We start from the raw sequence: 27,201 nt of genomic DNA, 5'->3' as shown, positions 1-27,201 counted from the left end.
CATCACATTTTAAAAGTTTTCTGTTTTTAAGATTTTTTTTTCTAATTAAATGTATATATCTATGTGTGGATATGTGCACATGAGTGTAGGTGCCTGGCCGGGGGCCAGAAGAGGGCAGTGGAGTCCCTGAACCTGGAGTGACAGGTTTGCGAGCCTCCTGATGTTAGTGTTGAGAAATGAACTCAGATTCTCTGCAAGAGCAGCACACACACTCTAGCCATCCCTCCCGGTCTGCTAGAAACGTGTGTGTGTGTGTGTGTGTGTGTGTGTGTGTGTGTGTGTGTGTGTGTGTGATCATCTCAGAAGTGCTACTGATGAATGTGCTAGGTTTAGCACATTCAGAGTGGGCAATGATTTCTACCTCTCTCAAGTGATTCTGAGTAACTGTAGAAGACTTCATCTCAGTGTATCTTAGTATCACACACCTCAATGCCTGTGTGGTTCAGGCTTTTAATCCCAGCACTCCTGGGGTGGGAGTGGGAGGCAGAGCCAGGAGGATCTCTATGAGTTCAAGGCCAGCTTGGTCTATGGACAGAGTTCCAGAACAACCAAAGCTACACAAAACCTATGTGTGTGTGTGTGCGCATGTGCACATGTGTGCAAAATGTGTGTGATTTATGATATATATGAGATATATGACATATATATGAGATATATGATATCATATGACATAAGTGATAAATGATATCTATGTGATATACATCACATACTTCAGAACATATAGAAGAGGAAGACTCTTTAATGTAGTTTAAAGTTATGATCAAAAATAAAATTTCAACCACATTTTTTAATTAGGCAAACATGAGGCATAAGTGTAGCTAGACATACTCGCATCTATGAAATATTAAATATATAACTTTTTAATGCTAGCAAGCACTGTTAGAGTATAAAAATAAGACCCAAAGAGCAAAGATTCAATTTAGGTTATATCAGCTGAAGCATTCCACTATACCAGAACAAAATAGAACTATGTACAAAAAAAGAAATGTAGAAATAAGGAGTTTATTCAATAGATGGAAGTATTATAAGCAGGTCCCAGGTGATGTCAGGGTGTCTTTCAATGGCATCACCTGAGTAACAAGCTCACAGTAAGAGCAAAGTGAATAGGATTTTAATTTCTGATTTCTGTTTCTCAGCACCAGCTGATAAATGCATTATTTCTCTTCTAAGAAAGAGAAGTCTGAGTGCTTGTTGATATTTCCAGGCTATGAATGATTCAGGCTGCCAGGGGATCTGGGATGATAAGGTGACTTGCTAATCACACTGGTGACCTCATAGCTTCTCAGGCATGACTCAACGATCACACTGTGGCTTGCGACAATAGACTCTGAAATCATCTTTATTCTGTTCCACACATTTGATCATGTCTTGGGGAAAAATAATTTCAAAGTAAGTGGTGTGATCAGATCCCGCCGCCCCCCTAAAAACCAAGGGTCTTGAGCTTCTTGCAATAAGACGACAGTTGTGCTTGCGGTTTCCTGGAAAAGGAGCAGAAACATAGCAGGACCTGAGAAGAATTTCATATAAACAGGCTCATAAAGCACCTGTCAGTCCACAGAGACACTGAGGGATGACTGTGGTCCCCAGGCAGCTCGACTACAGTTAGAGCTCTGGAGAGGCAGGCTAACACATCTGTTCCTATATGCAGAATGCTGCTTCTTCGAGAAGGCTTTATCTACTAATACACATGATGAAGGAACCTGGGGACATGTCTATTCTGAGCTCACAGCCAAATACCACAGACTTCATGGTTTGACAACAAGGCTTCATGCTTTCATGCTCCTGGAGGTTGAAAGTCTCAGATTAGGTCAGGTTACATTTAGGAAGATATGTGAATATGCACATATACATGTGCATGTAGTAAGCATTAGTGAAAAAGGAGGCCATGGGTTTGAAGGAGAGCAGACAGGGTAGGTGTGAGGGTTTGGAAGAAGTTAAGAGAAGGAAAAAATATATATATTTATAATCCCCCACAATAAAAATTTTAATAAACTGGGAAGAGGTTAAAAATGGACTGGAGGCAGGCTGGTGAGATGATTCAATCTGCGAGCGCGAGCAAGAAAACTGAAGTCAGTGGATGGGCCCATGCAGGAGACTTGATAAAAAGAAAGCTGCTTCTGAGAGACAAACACGGATGCCAGGGCAGTGGCAGAATGAGCACCAGTGTGTAGCCAGGCAGAAAAGCCTACTGGGTTTTAGCTATGAAGGTCAAAACCTTAAAAAGAATTGATGTTTGTGTTTTCACGGTCTTCTCTTTATAAATGAACAAGCCAGCCCTCTGTGCAGCCTGACCACTGAGGCTGGAAGCTGATCTTGCAAGTCTGTGGCCATCAGGAAGCCAAACCATCAGCCTCCTTCCCGACGGCCAGTTAGTTTCCTTACTCGGCTCTTCTCAGTTTTCCTGGATGGGGTCTTACGCTATTTGGTTATTTTTTTTAAGAAAAGATGTATTTACTATTTTAATATGTATGAGCATTTACCTACATGTATGCATATGTGCCATATGTGTGTCTGGTGCCCTCAGAGACCACAGTAGTGAGTGCTCTTAACCACTAAATCATTTATCTTTCCACTCCCCTGCTTATTCATCATATATAGCATAGAACGATTCTCTCAGTTGTGGAGTGTGAGGCAAGCCAACCTCTAAATGAATGCTGGAAAGCGTAGATTCTGCAGTGTGTGAATTCTGCATTCAGGGACCTGTTTTGTTTTAGAGCAGTGGTTCTCAGCCTGTGGGTCTGGACTCTTTTGGGGGTCAAACGACCCTTTCACAGGGGTCTCATATCAGATATTTACACTAGGATCCATAGCAGTAGTAAAATTACAGTTAGGAAGTAGCAATGCAAACAATTTTATGTTTGAGGGTCACAACATGAAAAACTGTATTAAAGGGTTGCAGCATTAGGAAGGCTGAGAGCCTCTGTTTTTTAGACTATGACAGAATTGATTCATTTTTAACTTTTATTCAGCATGCAGTAATCTTCTCTATTATAAACAAAAGAGAAAACTTTAAATGTTCGTTGTTTGTTTATAGAGGCACAGTATTACTATGTAGCAAGCCCTGGGTGGCCTGGAGTTCACTATATAGATCAGGCTGGCTTTGGTCTCACAGAGATCTGACTGCCTTTGTATCCATAGTGCTGGGATTAAAAATGTGCACCACTGTGCCTGACTATGACTTTCGATAGAAATTACCTTATGTTTATTTACATGCGTGTACATACACATGTGTGTGAAGTCACTAGAGCAAGCATTATAGACAGTTGCCACCAACTCATGTGGGTTCTGGGAATTGAACTTGGGTCCTCTGCAGGAGCAGCAACTGCTCTTAACCACAAAGCTATTGTTCCAGGCTCCAAATATACTTATTTAAAACTAACTTGAAGGGATCAAAGCTTAGAATTTTCAAAACATTTATCCGTGGTCATGGTATAGCAATAGAATTGGTTCTTTTCAGATAAGAGTTGATTAAGTTTTTAATCACTTGCAGAACTTATTAATAACAGCATTGGTTTGAAGAAAGCTAACGTATAATACACCGTGTTTCCTCAAAGAAAGAGTAGGTAGTAACTCTTTAAACTTGCCAACAAGCTACGACAGCTGTTGGACAAACACATTCAGCTTTGGCAGAACTGGTTATAGAAGTTTGCGTTTCATATTGAAAAAGTCATTTCCTCTTTTACTTAAAGATTCAGCAGGAAATTTTCTAGCATGTGTCCAGCGAAGACAGAGAAAGATTTCTGATTGGGCTTTGTTCCCAGTGAATGAGGTGGGCGGTGACACGGGCCTAAAGAGCCAAGGGCCTGAGGAGCCAGAACATGAGTTTCAAAGTTAGAAAATTGTTAATTCCAGTCCCAGCCCCTCCTCTTCACAATAAGGGTGAAAACCACTGACTCGGCAATGTTTTGAGGCTTGATTACCTGAAGGGGTAGAAAATATCACAAATACATGATAATTGTGTATAATTATTAGTAGCAGTATAGAAACATTTCCCTAGGAAAGTGGCCAAAGATGTTCTTAAAATCTCCTAGAAATTTTCCTAAGTGAGTTTGGTGCTGGGATGGAAAAAGACAATTGGAAAAAGGACAGTCCAGCTATTGGATGGATCACAGGGCCCCCAATGAAGGAGCTAGAGAAAGTACCCAAGGAGCTAAAGGAATCTGCAACCCTGTAGGTGCAACAACATTATGAACTAACCAGTACCCTGGAGCTCTTGACTCTAGCTGCATATGTATCAAAAGATGGCCTAGTCGGCCATCACTGTAAAGAGAGGCCCATTGGACATGCAAACTTTATATGCCCCAGTACAGGGGAACGCCAGGGCCAAAAAGTGGGAGTGGGTGGGTAGGGGAGTGGGTGGGAGGGTATGGGGGACTTTTGGGACAGCATTGGAAATGTAAATGAGGAAAATACCTAATAAAAAGTATTAAAAAAAAGAATACCAATGAAGCTTTAAGCTCAGGCTCTAAGATCAACAATTGATAAGTGGGACCTCTTGAAACTGAAAAGCTTCTGTAAGGCAAAGGACACTGTCAATAGGACAAAAATGGCAGCTTAAAGATATTTACTAACTCTACATTTGATAGAGGGCTAATATCCAAAATATATAAAGAATTCAAGAAGTTAGACTCCAAAAAATCCCCACAAATAACCTAGTTTAAAAATGGGATACAGAGCTAAACAGAGAATGCTCAACAGAGGAATTTTGAATGACCAAGAATCACTTAAAGAAATGTCCAGCATCCTTAGTTTTCAAGGAAATGCAAATCAAAAAGACTGGGAGATTCCACCTTACACTAATCAGAATGGTTAAGATAAAAACAAACAAACAAACAAACAAACAAAAATAACCTCAAGTGACAGCAGATGCTGGCGAGGATATGGAAAAAGAGGAACACTCCCCCATTGCTGTGGGATTGCAAGCTTGTACAACCACTCTGGAAATCAGTTTGGCGTTTCCTCAGAAATCTGGAAATAGTTCTACATGAAGACACAAGTATCCAATTCCATTTGTACCCAAAAGATGCTCCACTATTTCACAAGAACACATGTTCCACTACGTTCATAGCAGCTTTATTAGTAATAACCAGAAACTAAGAAGCAACTCAGATGTCCCTCAACCAAAGGATGGACACACAAAATGTGGGTCATTTACACAATGGATTACTATTCAGCTATTTAAAACAAGGACATCGTGAATTTCTGAGGCAAATGGATGGAACTAGAAAATATTACCCTGAGGGATGTAACACAGACCACAAAGGACAGGAGTCTAGCATGGCTGCCCTCTGAGAGGCTCTACCAGCAGCTGACTGAGACAGATGCAGATACAGCCAAGCATTGAACAGGGAGCCCTATGGAAGAGTTAGGGAAAGGATTGAAGGAGCTGAAGGGGATGGCAACCCCCACAGGAAGACCAACAGTGTCAACTAACCTGGACACCTGGGAGCTCTCTCTTTCGAATGTAAGACATTTCGAAAGTTGACAATAGTGACCCACAGAACATTGCTGAATATCTGAACTTGCAAAACCCAGCTGCATTCAGGTATCTGTTAGATGTGCAGCTTTGAGAAGGAGCTGGGAGGACGGATGCCAGCTTTGACAGCGCATTCCTGGTAAGGGAATAGAATGTGACCCGGGGGCAGGGAAATTAAGCTTTCAGTTTGCCAGAAGTGCCAAGGTTTTGTTTGAAGCAGAACATGTTTGTAATAAATTCCTGTGGGCAAATTTAACAAAAAAAAATTGTGTTACTTGTGCTAATAGTCATGTGTGAGACTTGCATTAAAAAGTAAAAACAGAGGCTCACACCCTTCAGTGTGCTTCATCACTCAGGGTGCTCACCAACACCAGCTCCCTTGTGCTGCCATGCACAGACACAAGGAGAGCAAAAGACAGATGCCCCAACAGGGTCCCGAGTACAGCATCATGTCTAGAATGACTGCAGAGTCAGCAGCAGGCTGGATTCAAGCTCGCTAAGATGCCTCGATACCTTGGTACATTGTAAGTCTCACCCTCTCATTTCTCATGGATTCACCTGGCCAAGACAGGCTGGATTTATCTTACTTGCGTGCTTCTATAGACTAGAAACTATGCTTCATGCCTAAAAACAAAAACCAAATCAACCCACAAAAAAAAGAGCCCATTGGCCTTGGCCAGAAAATAAACTCAAAGAAACCACAAACATTCAACCATGGCCAAGTCAAAGGCGGAGCCTTCACCAAGCTGTCTGACACTTTACCATTCAGCACTAGGCCTCCAACAGAAGGCTTGACAACAGATTTTATTTACAGCCCATGAGGAAAAAACCCTCTTGCTGTTTTCATTTCTGCGGAAGATAAGTTTGCAAAGGGGGGACATTTGGCAGTGCTTCCTGAGCACACTGTCTGCTGCTGGTGATAACACGATTATTTGTTGTGATCATGGCAGCATCTACAATGGCCTTGTTCACAGACACCGTCCTGTTCCACTGAGTGGATTTATCTCTGGTGTGGATGTGATGCACGCACGGTGTCTCCTCAGTGTTCAACCTTTCTCCTGGCAGAAGTTTCCGACTTGCCCAGAATCCTGCGGTTCAAAGATGTCAGCTCTACTTGGCTCGCCTATGAAATGTCTTTCATTCAACTGAAAGGAAGTCGTCTGACAGATGCAAATACGCTTGTCAGGGTGGGCTAGTATTCATTATGTTTGTATAATGGGGAATAGCTACACAATGTACAGATAACTGAAATGTAGATATAAAATTAGTACCTTTCTTTTTGGTCAGAGTTAGAGTCAATAGCTCACAAGAGCCCCTTGCCCCAAATATAAACTCTGTTTATATGAAAGTCATACTTTATTTAAAACATCTCCCAAATAAAAAGGCACCCCCAGAGAGATGAATCGCACAGTTGTTGCTTTTTATTTATACTAGAAATTGGAAAAGTCAGTGTGGCTCAATGTCTCTAAATGTGTTCCTGAGCGCCTCAGGAATGAGAGGTTCGAAGCCGCTGTAGAGCTTATTAAACAAGACAATGTACCAGGCAACTGTCATCTGTGGGGACAGGAGTGAAGTCTACACACAGCTCGCTTGGTCTAAGTTCCCTGAGTGAGGCATTTCACACAGAATAGTTGAATGGTAGAGCCTAAACCCCACCCTTTGGAAACAGACTCCACCCATGGTCTACCTTGGAAGGCAGTGAAAGAAAAGAGATTCCGGAGATACAAGTAAAATACGAATGCATTTACTCACTGTGTTAAAGTTTGGAAAGAGCCCCACGGCAGAGCTACTGTCCACTGGAAAAGACATGAACGGTTTGATATCCAGCGAAGGCTGCATCATCAGGGTGGGTGTGCGCACGAGGGCAGGAAGGGTAGTGGTGTGGCATGCGCTGCCTGCCAAGAACAAAAGAGAACAAATTCAATCTCTCACATCCATTGCCCTCTCACGCTCCCAGTGCCAGCACAAGGCTGCTGAGCTGTGACCTGCAAACACAAGAGTCACAGAAGCAAGCACCCGGCAAATACAGCCAAAAGGATCTCTTCATGGACTGAGACACATGCAGAATACCTCCCTGTGCATATGCCAAGGGTTCCTCAGGGTCAGGTAATACAATGTCCCCAGGTTCCACCAGCAGGTCTGGCTCAATGGGGATGCCTTGGCATCCAACCCTCCTGGCACCTTTGAGAACCCACAGAACCATAAACTGCTGGAGGATAAAGGAAGGGCCTCTCACGATTGTCTTTGCTATTGGGAATAAATGGCCAGCAGTAGGTTTTATGCAAATCAGAGATAATTCTCAGGGTTTCTATGAGGAAGGAAACTTGGACTTTGGCAGTTCCTGACTACAGTTATGACTCAATCTGTCGTCTTATAAAAGGACCACAAAGTTGTTCTTACTCTAGGAGAAACAGAAAGTCGAGATAAGGGATGGCTAGAGAACACAAGATGGCAGGGTATGGTTTGGCTGCAGATGGGGAGTTGGGGACAGGAACTTCACGTGTCTTCATTTTTACACCTTGTGTTCTTTGGGGACCTGTCCCCTGAATGGTTACATTAGTGGTTCTCTCCTTTGGTGGCTGGTTTAATGCAGGCCTTGGTGGTTCCAAATGATGGTGACATTCTTCTTGATCATTACCAGTCATGAGGTATAGATACATTTGCCGGCCTGGTTGGCTCTCTGGGAGACAGGCTCTGGCACGCTTTGTGGGTGTGTGAGTTTGTACTTCTGTAGATGTGTATGCTCATGTGAACTCATGCATGTAGAGACCAGAGGTCAGCATCAAATGTCATTGCTCCAGCACCCACCGCTTTGTTTTCTGAGTCAGCGTGTTTCACTGGGGCTTTGCGGGGCTGGTTATGCTTGGGAACCACCAGTAGTGGAGGATCCTGCAGCCTCTGCCTCCCCTGAGCTGAGAGTACAAGAGTGGTCCCCCAGAGAATGCTATCATGGCTACTTTTCATGTGGGTGCTGCGGATCAAGTTCAAGTCCTTACCAGTGCATGGCATGCACCTTATCAAGCTACCTACATAGTCCCATGTATGTATGTATGCATGCATATATGTGTGTGTGTGTGTGTGTGTGTGTGTGTGTGTGTGTGTGTGTGTGTGTGTGTATTAATCTAGCTTTTGGCACATTCACAGAGTGGTAAATGGGCCTCATCTTCACATTCAGAACATTTTCATGACTTAAACTCTACATGGAACAGCAGCCCCTTTCCCATTTCATCCAACATCTCTAGCTCCTGACAACCAATAATCAGTTTTGTTTATGTACAGAATGATCTGTCCAGAACACGCCCCTTAAATAGAACCAGACAACATGGCTTTTGTGACTGCCTTCACTTGTTGGAGATGAAGGCTTTCATCAGAGTAGCGTGCCTTTTCAAGGCTCGGTGATACGGCAGAACATCACTGGGAACGGCCCTACATTTTGCATGTTCATTTATCAGGTCGTGGGCACCTGGATCAGTGGCACTTTGCGGGTACTCTTAAGAGGGTGAGACTTTCCCCCACCAGCAGCCCAGGAGGGCTCAGGTCCCCTGGCACAAGGATTTCAGTGCCTAGAATCCCTCACTTGCTTCAAGGAGAAATGAGTAATGTCAGAAAATGCCCTAACTATTAAATCTATTAAATGCCAGTGATGTAGGCATGCCAGGTCAAACCAGAATGGCCTTTAAGTATCCAACTTCTTAGAGTGTCCCCAAATCACTAAAGCTCCAGCCTCAATCATACCTGGCTCTTGTCATGAATTTCCAAACCAAAAAAACAAACAAACAAACAAACAAACAACAACAACAAAACAAAACAAACTGTTGGCATGCTACTAGTCAGCTGTGGATAGTGTTGGCAATCTTGTTGATTATGTGTGTGTGTGTGTGTATATATATATATATATATATATATATATATATATACACACACACACATATATGTATATATACACACATATACATACATACACACACATATATACATATACATGTGTGTGTATGTGTATTTATGGAATGAGAGAGAGAAAGAAAGAGGGGGAGGGAGGAGAGAGAAGGGCATAAGAAGTCTTAACTATAACAGCCATTCAGGTCAGCCACAGCCAGTAGGAAATACAGATGCTGAGTCAGAGGAGAAAATCAGCTGAGAGTATAGAAGGAATGCTACTTCCTTTCCTTTCCTTTTTCCTTTCCTTTTTCCTTTCCTATTTCCTTTCCTTTTTCCTTTCCTTTTTCCTTTCCTTTTTCCTTTCCTTTTTCCTTTCCTTTTTCCTTTCCTTTTCCCTTTCCTTTTTCCTTTCCTTTTTCCTTTCCCTTTTCCTTTCCCTTTTCCTTTCCCTTTTCCTTTTCCTTTCCCTTTCCCTTTCCCTTTCCCTTTCCCTTTCCCTTTCCCTTTCCCTTTCCCTTTCCCTTTCCCTTTCCCTCCCCTCCCCTCCCCTCCCCTCCCCTCCCCTCCCCTCCCCTCCCCTCCCCTCCTCTCCTTTCCTTTCCTTTGTTTTCCTTTGTTTTCTGATGCTCAGTCATCTGGTTTGGCCTGGAATGCATACACACTGGCATTTAATTACTCATTACTCTCCTAATCAGGTAATGCTACTCCTCTTGCTACCTTCAAACTTGGAGATCCAAGATGATGTATTACATAATTGCATCAAATGTCACAGAGGTAAATCTGAAAGGACTTATTTTAAAATCCTAGCTAAATTGAAAGCTAGAGAAATTGGCCTTTAGTAATTTATCATCATGATGATTATTAGAATTCTAAGTTTGAAGGGTAATAAGTAGGTAGAATCAATCTAAGCCACCGACTGAGCAAACACAACTGTCCTGTGGCTGTCGGTCTCTGCAAGGGAGTTCCACCCCCCAGGCCTCAGTGGTGACCATGATAAAAAAACAGTGTGTAATACAGAGGTCCCCAGGGCCTGGTAAGTCACTCTGTACTAACAAACTCAGATCAAACGGAATGCAAAGGGAAACTAACTCACAGATTGCCCCAACAGTGAAGGTCAGAACGCTCCACCATCCTCCTTACCCAATCACATCTCTATGCTAATAGACAGGCTGGAGAACTACTTAGCCTCCGCCAATCATTAGCATAAAAACTTAGCAGCTGTTTACCATTTCATTAGCATTTTAACGACACGCAATTTGCCACGTTAAACACAGATTGTTTTAAAGTACGGATGGATCTTCAGAGAAGGCCAGGCTTCCTCCATCCTTCACCTTTCTCTCACTGCTTCTGTTTTTTACAGACTGCTTCACCGAGAAAGAAAGCCTCCAAAGACACTTCTGCAGACCGGAAATAAAAGACAAAGCACAGAACGCCCCCCCCCCCCTCCCCTTTCAGGTCACAAGTTATTTCACGCTTTGATCCCCGGTCATTTTATTCTAGATTTTGCTACTGCTGCTGGCAAGCCTTTTTTGTCACCTTTGGGTACCTGAAAGTCGGTGAGTGTTGTGAGGAGAAATTTGGCTAGGACGCCTTGCACCCTGCAAGAAAATGTTCCATTTTTCTAAAAGTCAAAGAACTTGCTGAGATTTAAAAAAAGAAGAAGAAAGAAAAAAGAAAGAAAGAAAAGAAAAATGGTTAACACTGAAATAATGAGCATTTTCATGCAAAAGGGCTCCCTTGGGGGTTGAGGGGAAAGAGGGTTATTAAATAAAGTGCAGTTTATTAAGATTTTAAAAAGTGTGCTTAAGCTTGAAGTGTAAGTGTGAAGACAGGCGGCTACAAAAGGACACTGGTGGTTGACACCTTGGGCAAGGTGAACATGGCCGATGCTAAGAGAGTCTTTGGCTGTTCTACAGTTATTCAGCAATCTGAGACTCTAGATGTGTGTGCATGGGTGAATCTGGTTTATGTGCGCTCGAGAGGTCAGCTGTGGACAGAGGCCATAGGAAGAAGACAGGCGTCCTGTTCTGTCATTCTGTGACTCAGTGCTATGTGAGGTAGGGTCTCTCATTGAAGCTGAAGCTGCCCTCACTGGTCAGCCAAGGATCTCTGGCCATCCTCCTATCTCTGGCCTGCCACCCAACAGCTTCCAACCCCGGGCTTATGGGTGCACTGTACCCTGCAAACCTTTCAGTGGGTGTTGGCATCCAAACTCAGCAGGCACCCATATCCAGGAAGCTTTCTCTCCAACATCAACAGCTTTGTTGTTGTTTTAATTACTAACTGTGCCAGTTAGTTTTTGTCAACTTCCACAAACTAGAGTCACCTAAGAAGTGCGAACCTTAATTGAGGAACTGTCTCCATCAAATTGGGATGTAGTATCTGTAGGGCTTTTTTCTTGATTAATGATTGATATGGGAGGGCCCAGCCCACTGTTCCTAATGCCATCTCTAGGTGGGCCGTCCAAGGCCGAGCAAGCCAGGACAGTGGTCAGTAATCAGGGTTCCTCCGTGGTCTCTGCTACAGTTCCTGCCTTTAGGTACCTGCCTCTATTACCTTGATGGTGGACTGTAACCTCTAAGACAAAATAAACCGTTTCTTCCTCCAGTTGGTTTAGTCAGAAAATCCACAGATTTTTCTCACAGCAATTTGGGGACACTAACCTTATTAGGCCAGTGTGTAAAGCACTGAATTTCATCACGAGTTCTATATAAATGAATGAAGTCAAAATAGGGTTTCACTTTATTTCATGAGACTTTTTATAATCATATATATTTATCAAACTTCCTATTAGAATCACACATGCGCGCATATAGATATACACACGTATACAGTTACTTCTCTGGTTCTGGTGAGCTTTTTGGGGGCGGGCAGTCATTTCCTTAGAGAAGGAAATGCAAAGGGGGTAGAGGGAGTGGGGAGGGAAGAAAAGAGAGCAGCAAGAGCTGGCTTCCTGCTCAAGGTCAGGGAGGGGAGACAGGGTCAGAGTCCTAATTGCATGTTTCTAAGGTTGTCCAAGTGGTGTTGTTAACTTACCATGCTCAGGATGACAAGGTACCTTACTTTGGTGGTAGAGTTTATTAACTCACCATGGCAAGGTACTCTACTTTTGGGGGCACAGTTACAGTTTTCTGAGTCTTGACAAATAGAAGTTATATTTATCTACCCTATGAAGCCAGTAATACGTGAAAGACTCACCACTGTGATCATAAAAAAAATCCTATTATTTCAGCCAACTGCCTCTGTAACATAATAGGTACCTTATCATGTCAATGGATTATGTCATAATCCATCACAATGAGAGCTCATTTGAGGGCCAAGTGACACTTGGAATTATTGCCTTCGTCTCTGACCTTTAGAAATGTGATCTTGAAGGCCCTTTTAGGTTATAATCCCAAGGCTTCCTGGTGCCTCATCTCTGTGCCACAACAGAAACAAACAAAGTGTCTGACTCTCAGAAACGAGAGCTGGACAACCCACTCGAGGAAGTGTTTACAGAGAGAGGCTGAGTCTGTCCCCGACCACGCAGGGCTTGCGCCTCATGCCACTGTCAGGCATGTCCCTTCAGCAAGGACTGAGATAGAAAACGTAACATGCCACAGATGCCAAATACGGAACTCCTAGAGATGTCTCTGAAGAAATTAAACTGAGCGGCAGTTCATTTTTCTCATTGCTTCCCCAGCTTGGGGGCCCCTCGCTTTGTAGGATTTCCCATTTGCCCATCACAACCAACACCCACTCTCCTCCCAGTCCATTTGTCAGGAAAATAGAAGAGACTAAGAGGTCTACTGAGCAAGCATGAACACTAGGAGGCAGCTACCTGAAGAAAGGGTGAGATGAGAAAGCTTTGCTGATAAAGACAGATACAGAAAAATAGCACTGCCCTGTGGACCAAGTTCATTACACATGGCCCAACTATTAATATACACAGATGCATAGAGAGATGCATGCTGATGCATATTCATATCCACACATATACTTATATACTCACTTGATTCTTACAGCAGACCACTAAACAAACAAGATATCACTAGATATCAGAGACAGGACACTGAGGCGCAGAGTGACTACAGCTTTATAAAGTTGATATATGCAGGTGCAATAATTCAAATCCAGGAAGTTTGAGTTCTGGTTGCTGGTTTTTGTTACCAGGTTATTGCTGAAAACATTCTCACGACCTAGGTACATTCTCTAGCTGTAGAGAAGAAGAGTTTAAACTTAAACCAAGATATCTAAAATGCTAAACACACAAACAAAAAATCTTTGCTGCTGAGGAGGAGCTAAAACTCTTGATATTAACTTAAGTGTCTGGTACTGAGATAACGAAAAGGTGTAAGACGTTTTAAAGTTCTATGAGACCTAGTTCTAGAAAATATTGATTTTAAAATAATCTTCCCCAAAGAGTCAAATTATTTCATTCAATCAATAGTTATAAGGGACCAGAAAGGTAAGGTATTGATGTGTTTATAAACTGTGTCAGGATTTATTTTACTTTTAAGAGAGAATAAAACCTACAAATAACAAATATAAGAATCACTGAGATTCTACTACATGCAAGGCACTGGGCAGGTTATTAAGTTATAATAGAATTCCATAAAGTTTCTCTTACTGTCTCCATTTTACAGAGGAGAATGATCAACTTTAGAGCCATTAAGGTCATTCAGTAGATGCTGTAGCATGTGTGGTGGTTTGAATAGGTATGGCCCCTATAGACTTCTGTGTTTAAAAGCTCAACCCACAGGAAATGGTGCAATTAGGAGGTGTGGCCTTGTTGGAGGAAGTGTGTTATTCTGGAGTTAGGCTTTAAGATCTCTTATGCTCAAGCTATGCCCAGTGTGGCACAAAGTCTTTCTTCTGCTGCCTTTGGACCAAGATATAGAACTCTCAGCTCTCTCCAGCACCATGTCTGCCTGCCTGCAACCATGTTTCCCATCGTGATGATAACAGACTAAACCTTGGAACTGTAAACTTGCCCCAGTTGAATGTTTTCCTTTTTAAGAGTGGTCATGGTCATGGTGTCTCTTCGCAGCAATAAAATCCCTAACTAAGGCAGACTAGATCCAAATTCCTGCTCTTGACTTGAAAACTTAGACCATTACTATATAAAGCAGGATACACAAAAGTTAACTGTGAAAATGTTGTGCCATAGGGAGTGAGGAGACAGTTCAAATGGAAGAGCTCTTGCTTGCCATGAGGGAACAAAGTCTTGTGCTTGAGACACAGCCAGTGTCATGTATGCTTCAATAACTGTGGGCATGTCCTGTGATGTCAATACAATTTTTGGGAGGTTAAAGGGAGAAAGAAATTGCATGTGGTTGTAAGTTGGGTTTATCAACACTTCTCTAGATGAGTTGACTACTAAGCTAAACCTTGAGGAGTGGATAGTCTTTTGTAAGGTGACTATGAGAGAAAGGTATTGGGTACTGCTTAAGCACATCAAAGAAGCCACATATATTTAAATGTAACAGTATAGACTCCAGGGTTTGTGGTTAGAGGTAAAATACTAAAGAGAAGAACTAGAACATCTTCATAACCTTGGAATAAGCAAAGATTTCTTCGAAGTTGAAGGTATTGATCACAAAAGGAAGACTGAAGAATATATCCGACTAAGGACAGAGATGCAGCAAGAATATGCCTTCAAAAAATGATAAAAACCTACAAATTGGAAAAGATCTAATGATATGTGTGTATATCCACATATACATATCCACAAACACACATAGATATAGTATAGATGGTAAATATTTAGGTACCTTATCTTTAGAAACATAATAAAAAATTAGAACAAGAAAAATGAAGAAAAGCCCAAATGGACAAATTTCACAAAAGTAGTTATTAAAATAGTCAATAATTCTACAGAAGGTGGTCCATGGTGCTTCAGGGATTAGAGAGTTATAGTTAAAGGGGGATGCTACTCTGTAGCCATGAGCTTACATCCACAATGAAGAAAGAGTCTAAGCATTGAGCCAGCAGCTAGGACTCAAGGATGAAACATAGATTGTTGCAACTACTTGGAAAAAATCTATTTGACAATATCCCCATCAGCTTAGTACATCATCCCCTGTGACTCAGCAACTCCGCTTCTGGACAGATGCTGGCCAGAAGTATCACAGAATAATCCTAGCAATGGGAGGCCCACCTGGAGAAGAGGCAATCAACACATCAACTACAGAAAGAATAAAATCATTTTGGGATCTTGTAGTACAAAATATTCGTAACAAAGGACTCTGGCAGTGAGAACAAACGATACCAAGATGCCAGATTATATATACATTAGTGAATAATAGATGGCTTGAGAAAAACAACGTTGAGGAAAAGGACTGTGGGAGCAGGCACAGATGATAAAATCGTAAGAAGTGCATAGTGAGACACACTCAACCTATGCTCTTCGGATCATGGCTGTCTCTAAGGACAGAATGGACAGCAGTGGGGGCTGGAGGGGCTGGAGGGCAGCATGAGAGTGTCATCTCTCAGGTACTAGAAATGTCTTTTCCTTAATCTGAGGGCCAGGTACACCGCTATGCAGTTTTTCACATTCCTACAGAGAAGATGCCTCTCTGTGAAGTCCTGTGTGCTGGCCCATTGCACCAGGGGGGTCCCAGGGTGCCTTTCTGTATACGTTAACAGCTGTTTCTAGAAACAGGCTCTTAAGAAAACATTTGCACAAATAAGAAAAAAGAAACCCTGGAGGCTGGAGAGATAGTTCTGTGGTTGAGAGTACTGGCTGCCCTTCCAGAGGACTGGGGTTCAATTCCCAGCAACCACATGGTAGCTCACAACAGTTTGTAACTCCAGTTCTAGAAGCTCTGTAACTTTCATGCTAACGCACATAAAATAAGATTACATTATTTTAAAAAAGAAGAAGAAAGAAAAAGAAAAATCGCTCCATTAAAAAGGACGTACCCAAGTGCTGTCATATTATTACATTGTGTTTGGTGAGATCTGAGTTCCCTTTTCCATGGTTGGTTTGATTGTGCTCTGAGTGACCTGTCAGTTAATGAACATTCCATGATGTTGGCGCTTCTTCACTGGCCTGACCAAAGAAGGGACTAATGTCAGGGATGCCTAAGGGACTAGTGTGTATCTGGAAGTGTAAGGCTATATGATTTTTTAAAAAGATTGTTTTATTTACTATGTGGAAGTGTTTTGCTTGTGTGTATGTAAATATATGTACCATATATGTACCTTGTATATATGGGGGTGTGGGACAGAAGACATGAGATTCCTTGGAAGAGGAGTTACAGATACTTGTGGGTTTCCAAGTAGGGGCTGGGGATTGGACCCAGATTCTCTTAGCCACTGAGCTACCCCTTCAACACTCTGAGGCTATGTAATTTTAACTGTTGGCATCTGGGCCTTGGGGCAGCTAAGGTTCCCTGTGCCCTGCAGCCTGCAGAGAGCTTCCCCAGCATCTGCCAGTGAAGAAGCCTGGGGCAATGCTGTATATACAAAGGAACCCATGGAAGCTCCCTGCTCTGTCTGGCTTGCAAGCTCTGAGGTTCTGCGTGAGAAAGCAGCGGTGGAGCCGTGATGGATGGCAAGTCATGATGTCCTTCAGTTTACCAGTAATGCACAGCTTTTATACAAAATGATGAATTCATCAGGAAGATGGTGTTTCTCACGCTGTGGCAGCAGTGTACACACAGCCAGGTAGCGATTGATTTCTCTCTGACTCTCCGGCCCATGTACTGAATTCCTTATATTTAAATGCAGAAAGAATGAGATTTACTTACTATGTACTGCACACTATGGTTTAGGGAAGTACCTGACAGGCTTTGCTGCAGCTGGCAACCTTTTGAGACAAATGGGAGCATTTCACAATTTCAGTTTAGATGGCCAAAGCTGAATAAGAAATATTTCAGCTTTATTATAGTTCTTCTAACTTGCTCCCTGATAGGATGAAGAACAGCCGTGCAAGATGGAAGACTCAAAGATGGGAAAACGGGCTTCTAACAGATGCATTCTCCAGCTTTGAAAGCAGCATTTTAATACACCTGTCTTATCAAAGGGGAATGCCATGTGCTGGTTCCTGAATTACCAAGTGTTTAGAGAAGCCAGAATGAACTCCAGACATGGTTTTACTAACAGTGTCTGAGGACAGGCATGGCCTGAGAGACACAGGAGCCTGGTGACTTTTTTTCTTCTTTTTTGGCTAACTGACTCAGGGAGACGGTCCTAAGTTTTGTCTGCTCAGTTTTTCCTGGCCTTGGCATCCAGACTTCGTGCAGTCTAACAGTTTAAAGCTGTTTAGACAAACACAGCAACGGTTTTTGCTGTCTCCACATAGAACGCTAGAAAACTAACTGTACCATAGAGCTATGGCTTATTGTAGGAAGTATTCTAAAAAGACTTTCCTAGGAAAGATAACTGTGTTTCCCAAGTGATCGAATATTCCTAGAGAAGTTCTATCTCATATAGATATTATTAAGGGGAAATATAGCTTAGATTAATACAGTTTAGAATTGATTTGAGTAAAGTAAGAGTTCACCATGACACTTGACAAGTGAACCAAGTCTGAGTCCATAGGCCAGTGTCACTGCTTTGAATATTTAAGTTGGTACCCCCTAAGCTGTATAAGAATTACAGGTTTATTATTGTAATTATTATCATCTTTCTTGGGGAATTAGAGAAGGGTCAGGATAAGGTCTCTTACAGCCCAGGCTGGCCCTGAGTGAACTCACTGCTGCTGAGGAGATCATTCATCTCTGTTCTTGCCTCTACCTCTCAAGAACCAAGGTTACAGATGTGCGCCGCCCCAGAAGGCATCCTTACCTTCAATCATTTAAGTTCATAGTGTTCTGATTTGCTTTCTAACTTAGAATTTTAACACACAAAATAAATAATTGCTTTTTTTTTCAAGGAAGGTTTTAATGTCAACTTTTTTTGTCACTATGAATAATGGAAGAAAAAATCTGATAGAAGAAAAGCAGATGTGGCCAAGGACCGCCATTTCTCCCCAGTTTTAAAGCCTAGCAGAAGATTGATTGCAGTGCCTCATTTTGAATAAGTCTTTTAATTTCCCCAAAGGGGAAAAGGAGAGAGCAACAGAGTTCATTAAACCCACGCTTTTAACCACACGGCTTGGATCAATATAACTGATTCAAACAGCATTGTGGTAGGGGACACTCATACTTGGGTCGGTGGGGTTAGATGGCAGCACTAGCAGAACTGCAGTGAGCTCACTGTCTGAAAAGACACCTTTCCCTAAGCAAATGGCAATGGTCCTTCTGCTGGAGCAGATCTAAGCAGCAGACCCTTCTGGCCTCTGGCTCTTTTTGGGCCAGCCTCTCACAAAGGGCCAGCAGGAAAGGGGCTGGATCCAGGCACTCAGGAGGCCAGTGCACCAGCTGCTACTGTAAATTCTAGCTCCAGGACACAGAATGTTTCACGCCCTGGTGAGAAAGATTTTCAGTTTCTGCATTCAATATCTAGACTATTTATATTTAAGAACTTAAAACAGGGTAGGTGGGGGAGGAATTGTGGTATACAGTAAATAATACACTTAAAAAGACACCCTCCCCCTACCCAAGCTTGCTCAATTTCAGAAACATGGTATTTGCTCTGCCTGAGCCTTCTATTCCTACCTTGGTAGAGAGGAAAAGGTTTCCTGGATTTAAATATTAACCAAACACTTCCAAAAAAAAAACTGTTAAAAAAAGAAAAAAAACCTGTTGTTGTTCCCCTCACCGCTGCAAAGCAATAGACTCCCCGAAAACACATCTCAGGGATAACAGAAACAGCAGAAACCACTGTGGCCCCTTGTGCACGTGCCTAATAATAGCTACTGGAAAACTGCCAGGGGACTATTAACAATCATGGCAGCCATCATCGAAAGGGATGCTCCTGGCCCTCTCTACCACAAATGAAGCTATTCTTCCCTGGAAACAGAGATGGCTCCTAGGTGACGTCCAGGAACACATGAAGCATGAAGACCACTGTGATATCCCCAGGGAAGCCTGCTATCTGAGTGTGTAACCCTACTCTACACAGGGTGGGGTGAGTGGCTGTGAGTGATAAGGTGATATTAGGGCTGATAGAGGAGAGGGAAGGAAGGACGGTGGCTGAGCGTGTCTTAGATTTGCAGAAGGGTAGAGAATCAGCACCATTTCCTCATTTAGAATTTCCCAGTTTTATCTCCTAGAATGCCCACCCTGAGATCGTTCTCTTGTGTAGCAAAAACAGAACAAAGCAAAGATCACAGGAGTCGCAGCACCAAGGAAGGAGGGACTTGAACCGCCTCCAAGCACAGAGCTACGCAACCAGAAGATCCTGCTATCATATCAACCTCACTGTGACAAATCAACAGGGAACATCCTGTAGCCCCCAGGGTGCTCATCCTCCACAGGACAGCTTCAGGGGGTGCTTTGATGCCTGGCTTGACTTTCTGGAGCTTGGCCACCTCTGACATCCTAGCAATGGACTCCACTTGTCTCAGTCAGGCAGCAGCTCCTGAGCCCTGAGTGATATGCAAAGCAGCATCAGATAAGGCCCTGCATGAATGCCCAGGACAGTTTGCACTGGGCGTGATCCTGTGGAGATGATAGCCCTGCCCTGTGCCTTGTGTCTACTCTTGTACCAGCACACTAGCTTTGTTCTAGCTATTCTTGTACAGGATTTCTTTCTTCTTTCTCTGTGTGTTCATATATGTGCAGATACTTGGGTGTGAGCAGGTTCACACATGTTAGTACATGTGCGTGTGTGTATGCGCAGCCAGGAGGACAACCTGGAATGTGGTTCCAAAGCATCACCACTTATTTTTACATTTTTACTGTATTTAATTAATTTTTTTTTAAAGCTAGGTTTTCTTACTGACCTGGACTCACCAAGTAAGTTAGGCTGTTTCTGTCTCCACAACCCTGGGGTCACAAGTGCAAGCCACCATGCCTGGCATGTTTCTCAGTGGGTTCTGAACTCAGGCTGCCCTGACAGGGCAACTTTACTATCTAGGCTATCTCCCAAGTCTGTCTGCCCATCCATCCTCCCTTCCCTTCTAATTAAAACAAAACAAAACCAAACAAAACAAAAGACATATTTATTATTGCAGTTTTTATAACTTGACTTTGGTGTTTTCTCTACCTTGCTGTTCTTCTCCATGCAGTAAAAGGCTTTCTAACATTATATAAATAGTGCATATTATGCCCAGCATCATGAGATATTTACTGTAGGTAAGCAGTTTAGTGTGTGGTGAAGGCACCTGTAATCTATTCCCAGGAAATCTCTACTACACCACATGATATCATTAACTATAGTCATCTTGCGCTGTCTGTGGAATCACTAGGTTTATCCTTCCTATGTAAGTACAGGTCTGGCCCACTGGCCCACACTGCCCTCTGCCTTTCCTGTTCCCCTCCTTTGCTAAGTTCCTTGCTATTCTGTTTTTATGCTTTCGAATCTTGTTAATGATTGAACAGAGAAGAGACATGACTTTTGTCCCTCTGACTGGTTTATCTAGTTAGCTCATCATACGTTTTCATCCATATTTCTGCAAATGATGTGATTTTCTGAGAGCTAGATAACATTCCTTTCGTGGACATGGAATATCTTTTTAACTTCTCCCTTGTGCACACACTCCATAAACTGATTTCCTGGATTCACTACTACCTTCTTTCTGTACGCTTTCTCCTCATGGGACTGCTCACCCCTGTGCAACACTTAGCTCATCAGAACGCTGTGGGGAGGGATGGACACAATGGGCTTTTAACGAGGAACCCCACAAAAGTAAAGCATTTTACCATAGCACCCATTCCTCTTCTTTTCAGTGGTCTATGGCACAATGTAGCCAAGGACTGGAGTGTTTCCCTCAGAACCATCTGTTTTAACTCTTGGTCTCTTCTGGACTTCACACAGCTTTCTAAGTAACTTCTGCCTTAAAAGTCACCAATGCAAAGGAGAAAAAAACCATAAAAATGGACCTGGTGCTCCTTGAATATATGTTGATGACGCATATTCCAGGTAAAGTTCCCAAATTGGATAATCTTGACTCATTTTTCAAACCCGGGTTGATTTGTCTGTCTATTTTTTTCTAACAGTCCTCTGTCTTTCCCCTATCAGTTGCTGACCCTGACTCCCAATCTGCCAGCCTTTCCTGCCTTTCATCCCTTCCTGTTTTGCCTTAACGTCTCTTTGTCCGTCCCTCCCTCATCATACTACTACTGGGAAGGAGAGAATACTCATATAATCTTGCCTCTGCCTCCTTTACAGTTGGCTGTGTTAATTCTGTCTTGATTACTTTCAGGCTGTTCCATTAAAACCTGAGAGACTGCAAGCAAGATGATATGAGATCTGGTCAAGACACAACAATTCTACTAGGCCCGACATCTGTGGTTATGTCTCACACGGTTATGTTGGCTGCAACACCTAAGGACTGATTTCCTCTGTGCTTCCAGTGTGGTATCTGCTGACACTGTGAGAGAGGGGGGCACTCTATAAACGTAGCTGCACCATGGACGTTGAGTGCGTATTTTATAGAAACTCTTCATTGTGTCCTGGGTCATCCAAGCACGATTGCTTTTCTCCTCAGGGTCCATCGTCCTACTCCATATACTAAGTAGACTTCTGATGTAGATATTTAATAAGATGTCTTCTAGAGTCCTGGGTGGATTATGGTCATCCCATGCTTTACGTGGAATACACAAGTAAACCAGTTCATGAGAAAAGCAAACGTGGTGCCTTGCTGGAGGGTGGCTTAATTTGTCAACTGCTTGCTGTGCAAGTCTGAGGACCCAAGGATGCAAGTTTGAATCCCTGGAGCTCCTTGGGTAGCTAGTGCTGTTCAGTCAGTGAGCTCCAGGTTCTACAGAAGACTCTAGACTCTACGGGAAAATGTAAATGACAGACGTATGCACACATAAGAACACAAACACACATACATGTCACATGCACACGTAGCAAATGTCAGTGAAAGAAAAAATACCCAATGGTAGAACAGCAGGCAGAGGACTAGACCCAGTTCCTTCTCAAATCTGGTGCTACCCTACTTGACTACCTGTAACAACACAGCCTAGGAGATCGCACATCACAGAACCTGAAGGACCTTGGAAACATTAATGAGCTCTGGATTTAACACACTAGTTTCTGTTGTAGGGGTTCACCAAAGCCTCGGTGTTCACACCTCTGATCCACCAGTTAGGTGGAATACAAGAACTTGATGCTGTTTCAATGTTTTCCAAATCACCTAAAAGTCCCACTGGGGCCAGTGGTGAGATAAAAACATCTTCCTGGTGCCAAGGATCCCCGGGTCCATTCCTAACAGTAACTTCTCTTCATGTTTTACAAACCGCAATATTGGAAGAAAGAGAGGGAAATGGTAAGAAAACACAGCTTTCAAGTGGGAGTCAGTAATGTCACAAATACCTATTTTACACACAAAAGCCTTCCCCCTGGCAGGCACACACTGCTCCCTCTGGGGGAGCTATGCTTACCTACCAGCCTTCCCAAGAGAGTTCTCTGCCAAACGCTGAAACAAACAAACCTTGAGCTTGACTTAAACTAGATGGACCGGGCCATTACAGCCCAAAATTTGCCTGTCCTAAAACTCATGTGACAGGAACACAAATCACCCACGTCACTCCATTTCACTGCTGGCGGGCTGTCACTATCTTGTCAGTCAGAATGTGGACTCAGCCTCAGCCCAAAGAGACCTCCGGAAGACAAGAGAAAAGAGGAGGGGCAGTTCTCACGCAGTTGCTTAAATACACGCTTCAGTTTTTTATCCAGCAGTTATTCTACGACAAACTTCAAAAGCTAAAAAAAAGAACTGTAGCTCAGACAGACAGGCAGGGAATCATCCGACCGCATCTTTACGATATTTAGCCAAGTGCCTCCATAATACGCTTTAAATACAAACAAGTTAGGAAAGCCAGAAGTAAGGTGGGGTGTGAGCAGGCAGGGAGTGGGGGTGGGTGGGTCTGAAAATTAGCAAGCATTATTTTTCTCCCACCCTGATTCTGATGTTTGCCCTTTTCCTGCAGCTTTTGAACAATTTTATATTTCTGTCACACTCTTCTTCTGTCAGAGAAGTTATCTGCAGCGTGAATGCTGAACAGCCAGCCAGGCTTACCTTCACTTTAAAGATTTCAGTCCTCACTCGCTCACGCCTTCGCTCACGCCTGGTGCGCGGCATTACACTGAGAGATAAATTCTTCCATCATTTCAACCCGGTGCTACTGCGAGATGTGGCTCTAGGAAACGGCCTGCAGGCACTGCGTCTGAACAAATCACAGGTCCTGTAATTGCTGTCTAGCTCTAATTACTATAGAGGAGAGTGTTTGCAACTTGATTCCAGGGAGAGGGCCGGCTACCTTCTGACGACGCCCAACCAAATATATCCTAAAAGACTGACAAGTCACTTTCTTTATTGTAATTTTTCCCATTCCCCCATTCGCTCCACTGTGGCAAGATAAATCAGATACCTGTCTCCTCCCTCAACAAAACAGCTCAACGCCCACAAAGTATTTATCACGACGATTTGGAATTCTTTGTATCGCTTAGATTTCAAGAGGTTGTTTTGTTTTTCCTAAATGGGCAGCCAGATCTACAATTTAAATTTGCCTTTTATTTCTGAGCAGAACCTGTTCCCAAATAGACCCAATTTGTATTCTGTTAGCAGAGAACAGTTTATTTACAAGCTATTTGGTATGTGGAAAAAAAAGTGCTTCGTTTCCCATGGAAATTTAGGCTTTAAGTAAAGATTCAGAGCATATAATTAAAAAAGGCTAAAGCTGATGACGATTTGATGTTGACAACATTAGCAGTGATGTCTCTGCATTCCAACTCAAAACCCTAATTTCAGTTATGTGGGGGAATTATCCTGCTGAAATTAGCACTTGTCTAGGCCTGGGAGTAAAATGATACAGTATCTACTCCCATATTTAACCAATGCCACCCTCCATCTCCTGGCATTTGGGTCTTGGCTCTGTGGTCAGAGTAAGGATGAGGTGTGATGTGTCTGTGTTACATGGTGTGGTTAACGCTGGTGTAGGGGCTTAGGGAGGTTTTGTCACCAGTACGGATGAATTTAGTTCGAGGGCAGCTCAGCGATGTTTGCACACACCTTGTGCAACTCAGTACCGTTGCCAGCCAGAGCCAACGCTTCAAAATCAATCATGTCAGGTTTGCACAGTCACGACCAGGGAAAAGTAAACCTAATATAAAAATCAAATGCAGAGTTCAAAACAGTGAGTTTTAACATTAGCTCTTAGAAGCTATGTTAAACTTAGATCCTGGGTGCTTCTCCAGGTTCTATAAACTCAGGCATGAGTACCTTCGATGGGACACGGCGGGCTAGCTCTGAGCTTTCTTCCCTCTGACTAACACTTGTGTGTGTCTTACTCACATAGTATTTAGTTTCTGGGGAGTAATGTAAAAAAAAAAAAATAAGACAGTCATGCTGGGATTCTGCCTTTTTGTAAAATTAAACTTTCACTCAGGATGAATCTCTCTTAAGGAGTCTCTGGCCTACTAGAGACTGTTGTTAGGTCTCTCAGCCTCTCTGCTGTCCTCACCCAGAAAGCTGGAGAATATATATATATATATATATTCTTTCTTCCATAGTTTGGGCCTTCTCTTCTTCCTCTGAAACTGCCTTCCCTTTTGTATGTGGCTGCTCTTCCTCCACTTCTAACTCCCTTAGTGTTTTCTTTTCAACTTCAAGGAAGCATCCTACCGAGTCTGTCCTTAAATTCTTTGATTAAGGAGACTAGAAAATTTGGGAGGGGAGCCTCAGTTTCCTTAATAAGATGTGGTTCCCTAGATGGAGTCCACACAGATTTCAATACACTAACATAATGTTACCCATTGTACTCAATATTAGGCAATGGAAGCACCTTGAATCAACCATGTTCCTATTCACCTGTCTTCTGCGACTTCCCTCTGTGAGTTATGGACCGGAAATTCAACACACCCATATAATCTCTCTGCTACATACTAAATATTTCATGAATTAATTGCCCTTTAAGATACAATTTTCTCAGCTGATGAGCAAGCATTAAATAATAATAGTATCCCCTGAGCAGAGCTTGAGGACATGATGCTGCAAACTTTTATTATGGTGCCTAGAATATAGAAGGCCGTGTGTTATCAGCATCCCTCAGCCATCCCATCCCCAAGGTGCTCCCTCCCCAGGGCTTCAGCTCAGCATCTTCTGCCATCTTCAAACTTAACAGAACTATTTATTCCTTTACGTTGTTTTATAAAATTACTTAAACAAGGTTTCCATCAAGAGCAGTGCCTAATTTTGCTGTTGGTTTTCTCTCTCTTGGCCTCAGGCAATGGCAGATTGGGGGTGATGTTCGCCCATCCCACCCCTGGGAATGTTCGCCACATAAGGCGGCAGCTGTTTCTAGGCCTGGTATACTTTCTGATACTTCATTCATGCCATCCCTCCCAGGTGCCTCCTTGTTTGTCTTATTTTAAGTCCTCTCTGTTTGATACACCATTTTAGAGGCCATTTTTTTCCTCAGGAAGCTATTCTCTACCTTCCTAAGAAAAATATCTTGGTTTCTTCTAGGCATGAAATGTTTTCTTTTCCATGTCTATTACAGTACTGAAGACAGCGATTTGTATGGCAGTGTTGACACAAGGAACCCTGAGCTCCTCGGAGTTAAGAGAGTAGATTTGGTTGCTGCTTTGCCTTCTCTACTGTCCAGAAAAGACACTCAGTTAGATATCTTGAGCGAATGAACTAGATTAAGGGAATAGCTCTGCTATTATTATATGGTCTTCTTTCCTGATGATAATTACAAACATCATCACGAGTAGAGGATTACCCCTTACAAATGGGATCCATTCTTTTATTCTTCCTATTGAGACAGGGTCTTATATATTCCAGACTGGCTTCAAACTCACTAGATAGTTGAGGATTGATTATCTTGAACTTCTGATTCTCCTACCTCCATCTCCTGAGTCCTGGAATTATAGACTTGTCCCACCACACCAGTTTATTGGATACTGAAGACTGATCAAGGTGTTCCCTCGGGCTGGTCGTGCAAACACATTACAGCGCTGTTATCTCCAGCCCTGCAGTCAAAGTCCAACATTCCAGTTCTCAGAAGCATTTTCCTTGAACATGAGCTCACAGGTGAGTACTGAGTTCCTGGATAGACCCCAGGAACTTTGTTAACTCTTGGGTAGCTGCATTCAGTACAACAGTGTGCTAGCAACAACATCTCTATGGCAACATTACTACAAAGGACTTGAAATGGAGGCAGCGTACTCTGGGTATGGCCTCTCTTCCTTTGAAAGCCTGAACCATGATCTTTGTTCTATGTGAAGACTCAGAGAGCCATAACCAGAGCTTATTTTTCTATGTGTGAAAAAGTGCTTACTTTTTGTGAATGGAACATGATCTTGTTAAAAAAAATCAATTTATAATTGGTATGAATTCACAAAGCCCTAAAAATGTTAATATATTCTAATTTTTGGAAATCAGAAGTTATCTTTTTTATTTTTACTCAGAATTCCAAATTTTAGCTCTTTTTTTTTCATTGTGAACTATGGTTTAGTTGATGGTGGTCTCAGATAGTCCAGCATCTGCACTTTTATATGAATTCCTTCCTACAAATACAGAATGACTAACTGACACACTTTTAATTTCATCACTAAAGAGGTCTGGTGTCTCCAACTAACTTTTGAACAAGTAAATGACCGTCTTTTAATGTAAAAATGGTTGTGTTTCACTGATGTGATGGTAGTGTTGGATTGTCACACATTTGCATATTCAAAGCAGGCAAACCTATAAGGTTATCTATGGAGAGGCTAGATTATCCATATTAATCCTTGCTTCCTCATTCACTTAACTAGACATATGGACTGAAAAGTGGCTCCTTAGAACAATTTTAGACTAATAA

At 42.6% G+C, this 27,201-nt stretch overlaps 1 protein-coding gene across 9 annotated transcripts in view; it reads right to left on the bottom strand.

The window, feature by feature from the left end:
• Znf385b (zinc finger protein 385B) overlaps nucleotides 1-27,201 on the bottom strand; it is a 402,760-nt gene that overhangs the window by 85,742 nt on the left and 289,817 nt on the right. For 5 of the 9 annotated variants that reach the window (XM_029474277.2, XM_085834743.1, XM_029474278.2 and 2 more), the window contains one exon: nucleotides 7,229-7,371. In XM_029474277.2, the coding sequence (XP_029330137.1) occupies nucleotides 7,229-7,371 (143 nt within the window). Of the gene's footprint in view, nucleotides 1-7,228; nucleotides 7,372-22,776; nucleotides 23,370-23,414; nucleotides 23,626-27,201 lie in introns of those variants that run through there. The other 4 variants (XM_029474272.2, XM_021151825.2, XM_021151808.3 and 1 more) reach the window with 4 other exon arrangements.

Source organism: Mus caroli, unplaced genomic scaffold (genome assembly GCF_978045245.1).
Source record: "Mus caroli unplaced genomic scaffold, Mus_caroli_1 scaffold_2, whole genome shotgun sequence".
Classification (NCBI taxonomy): Eukaryota; Metazoa; Chordata; class Mammalia; order Rodentia; family Muridae; genus Mus; species Mus caroli.
This window is presented reverse-complemented; position numbering and strand designations above follow the sequence as displayed.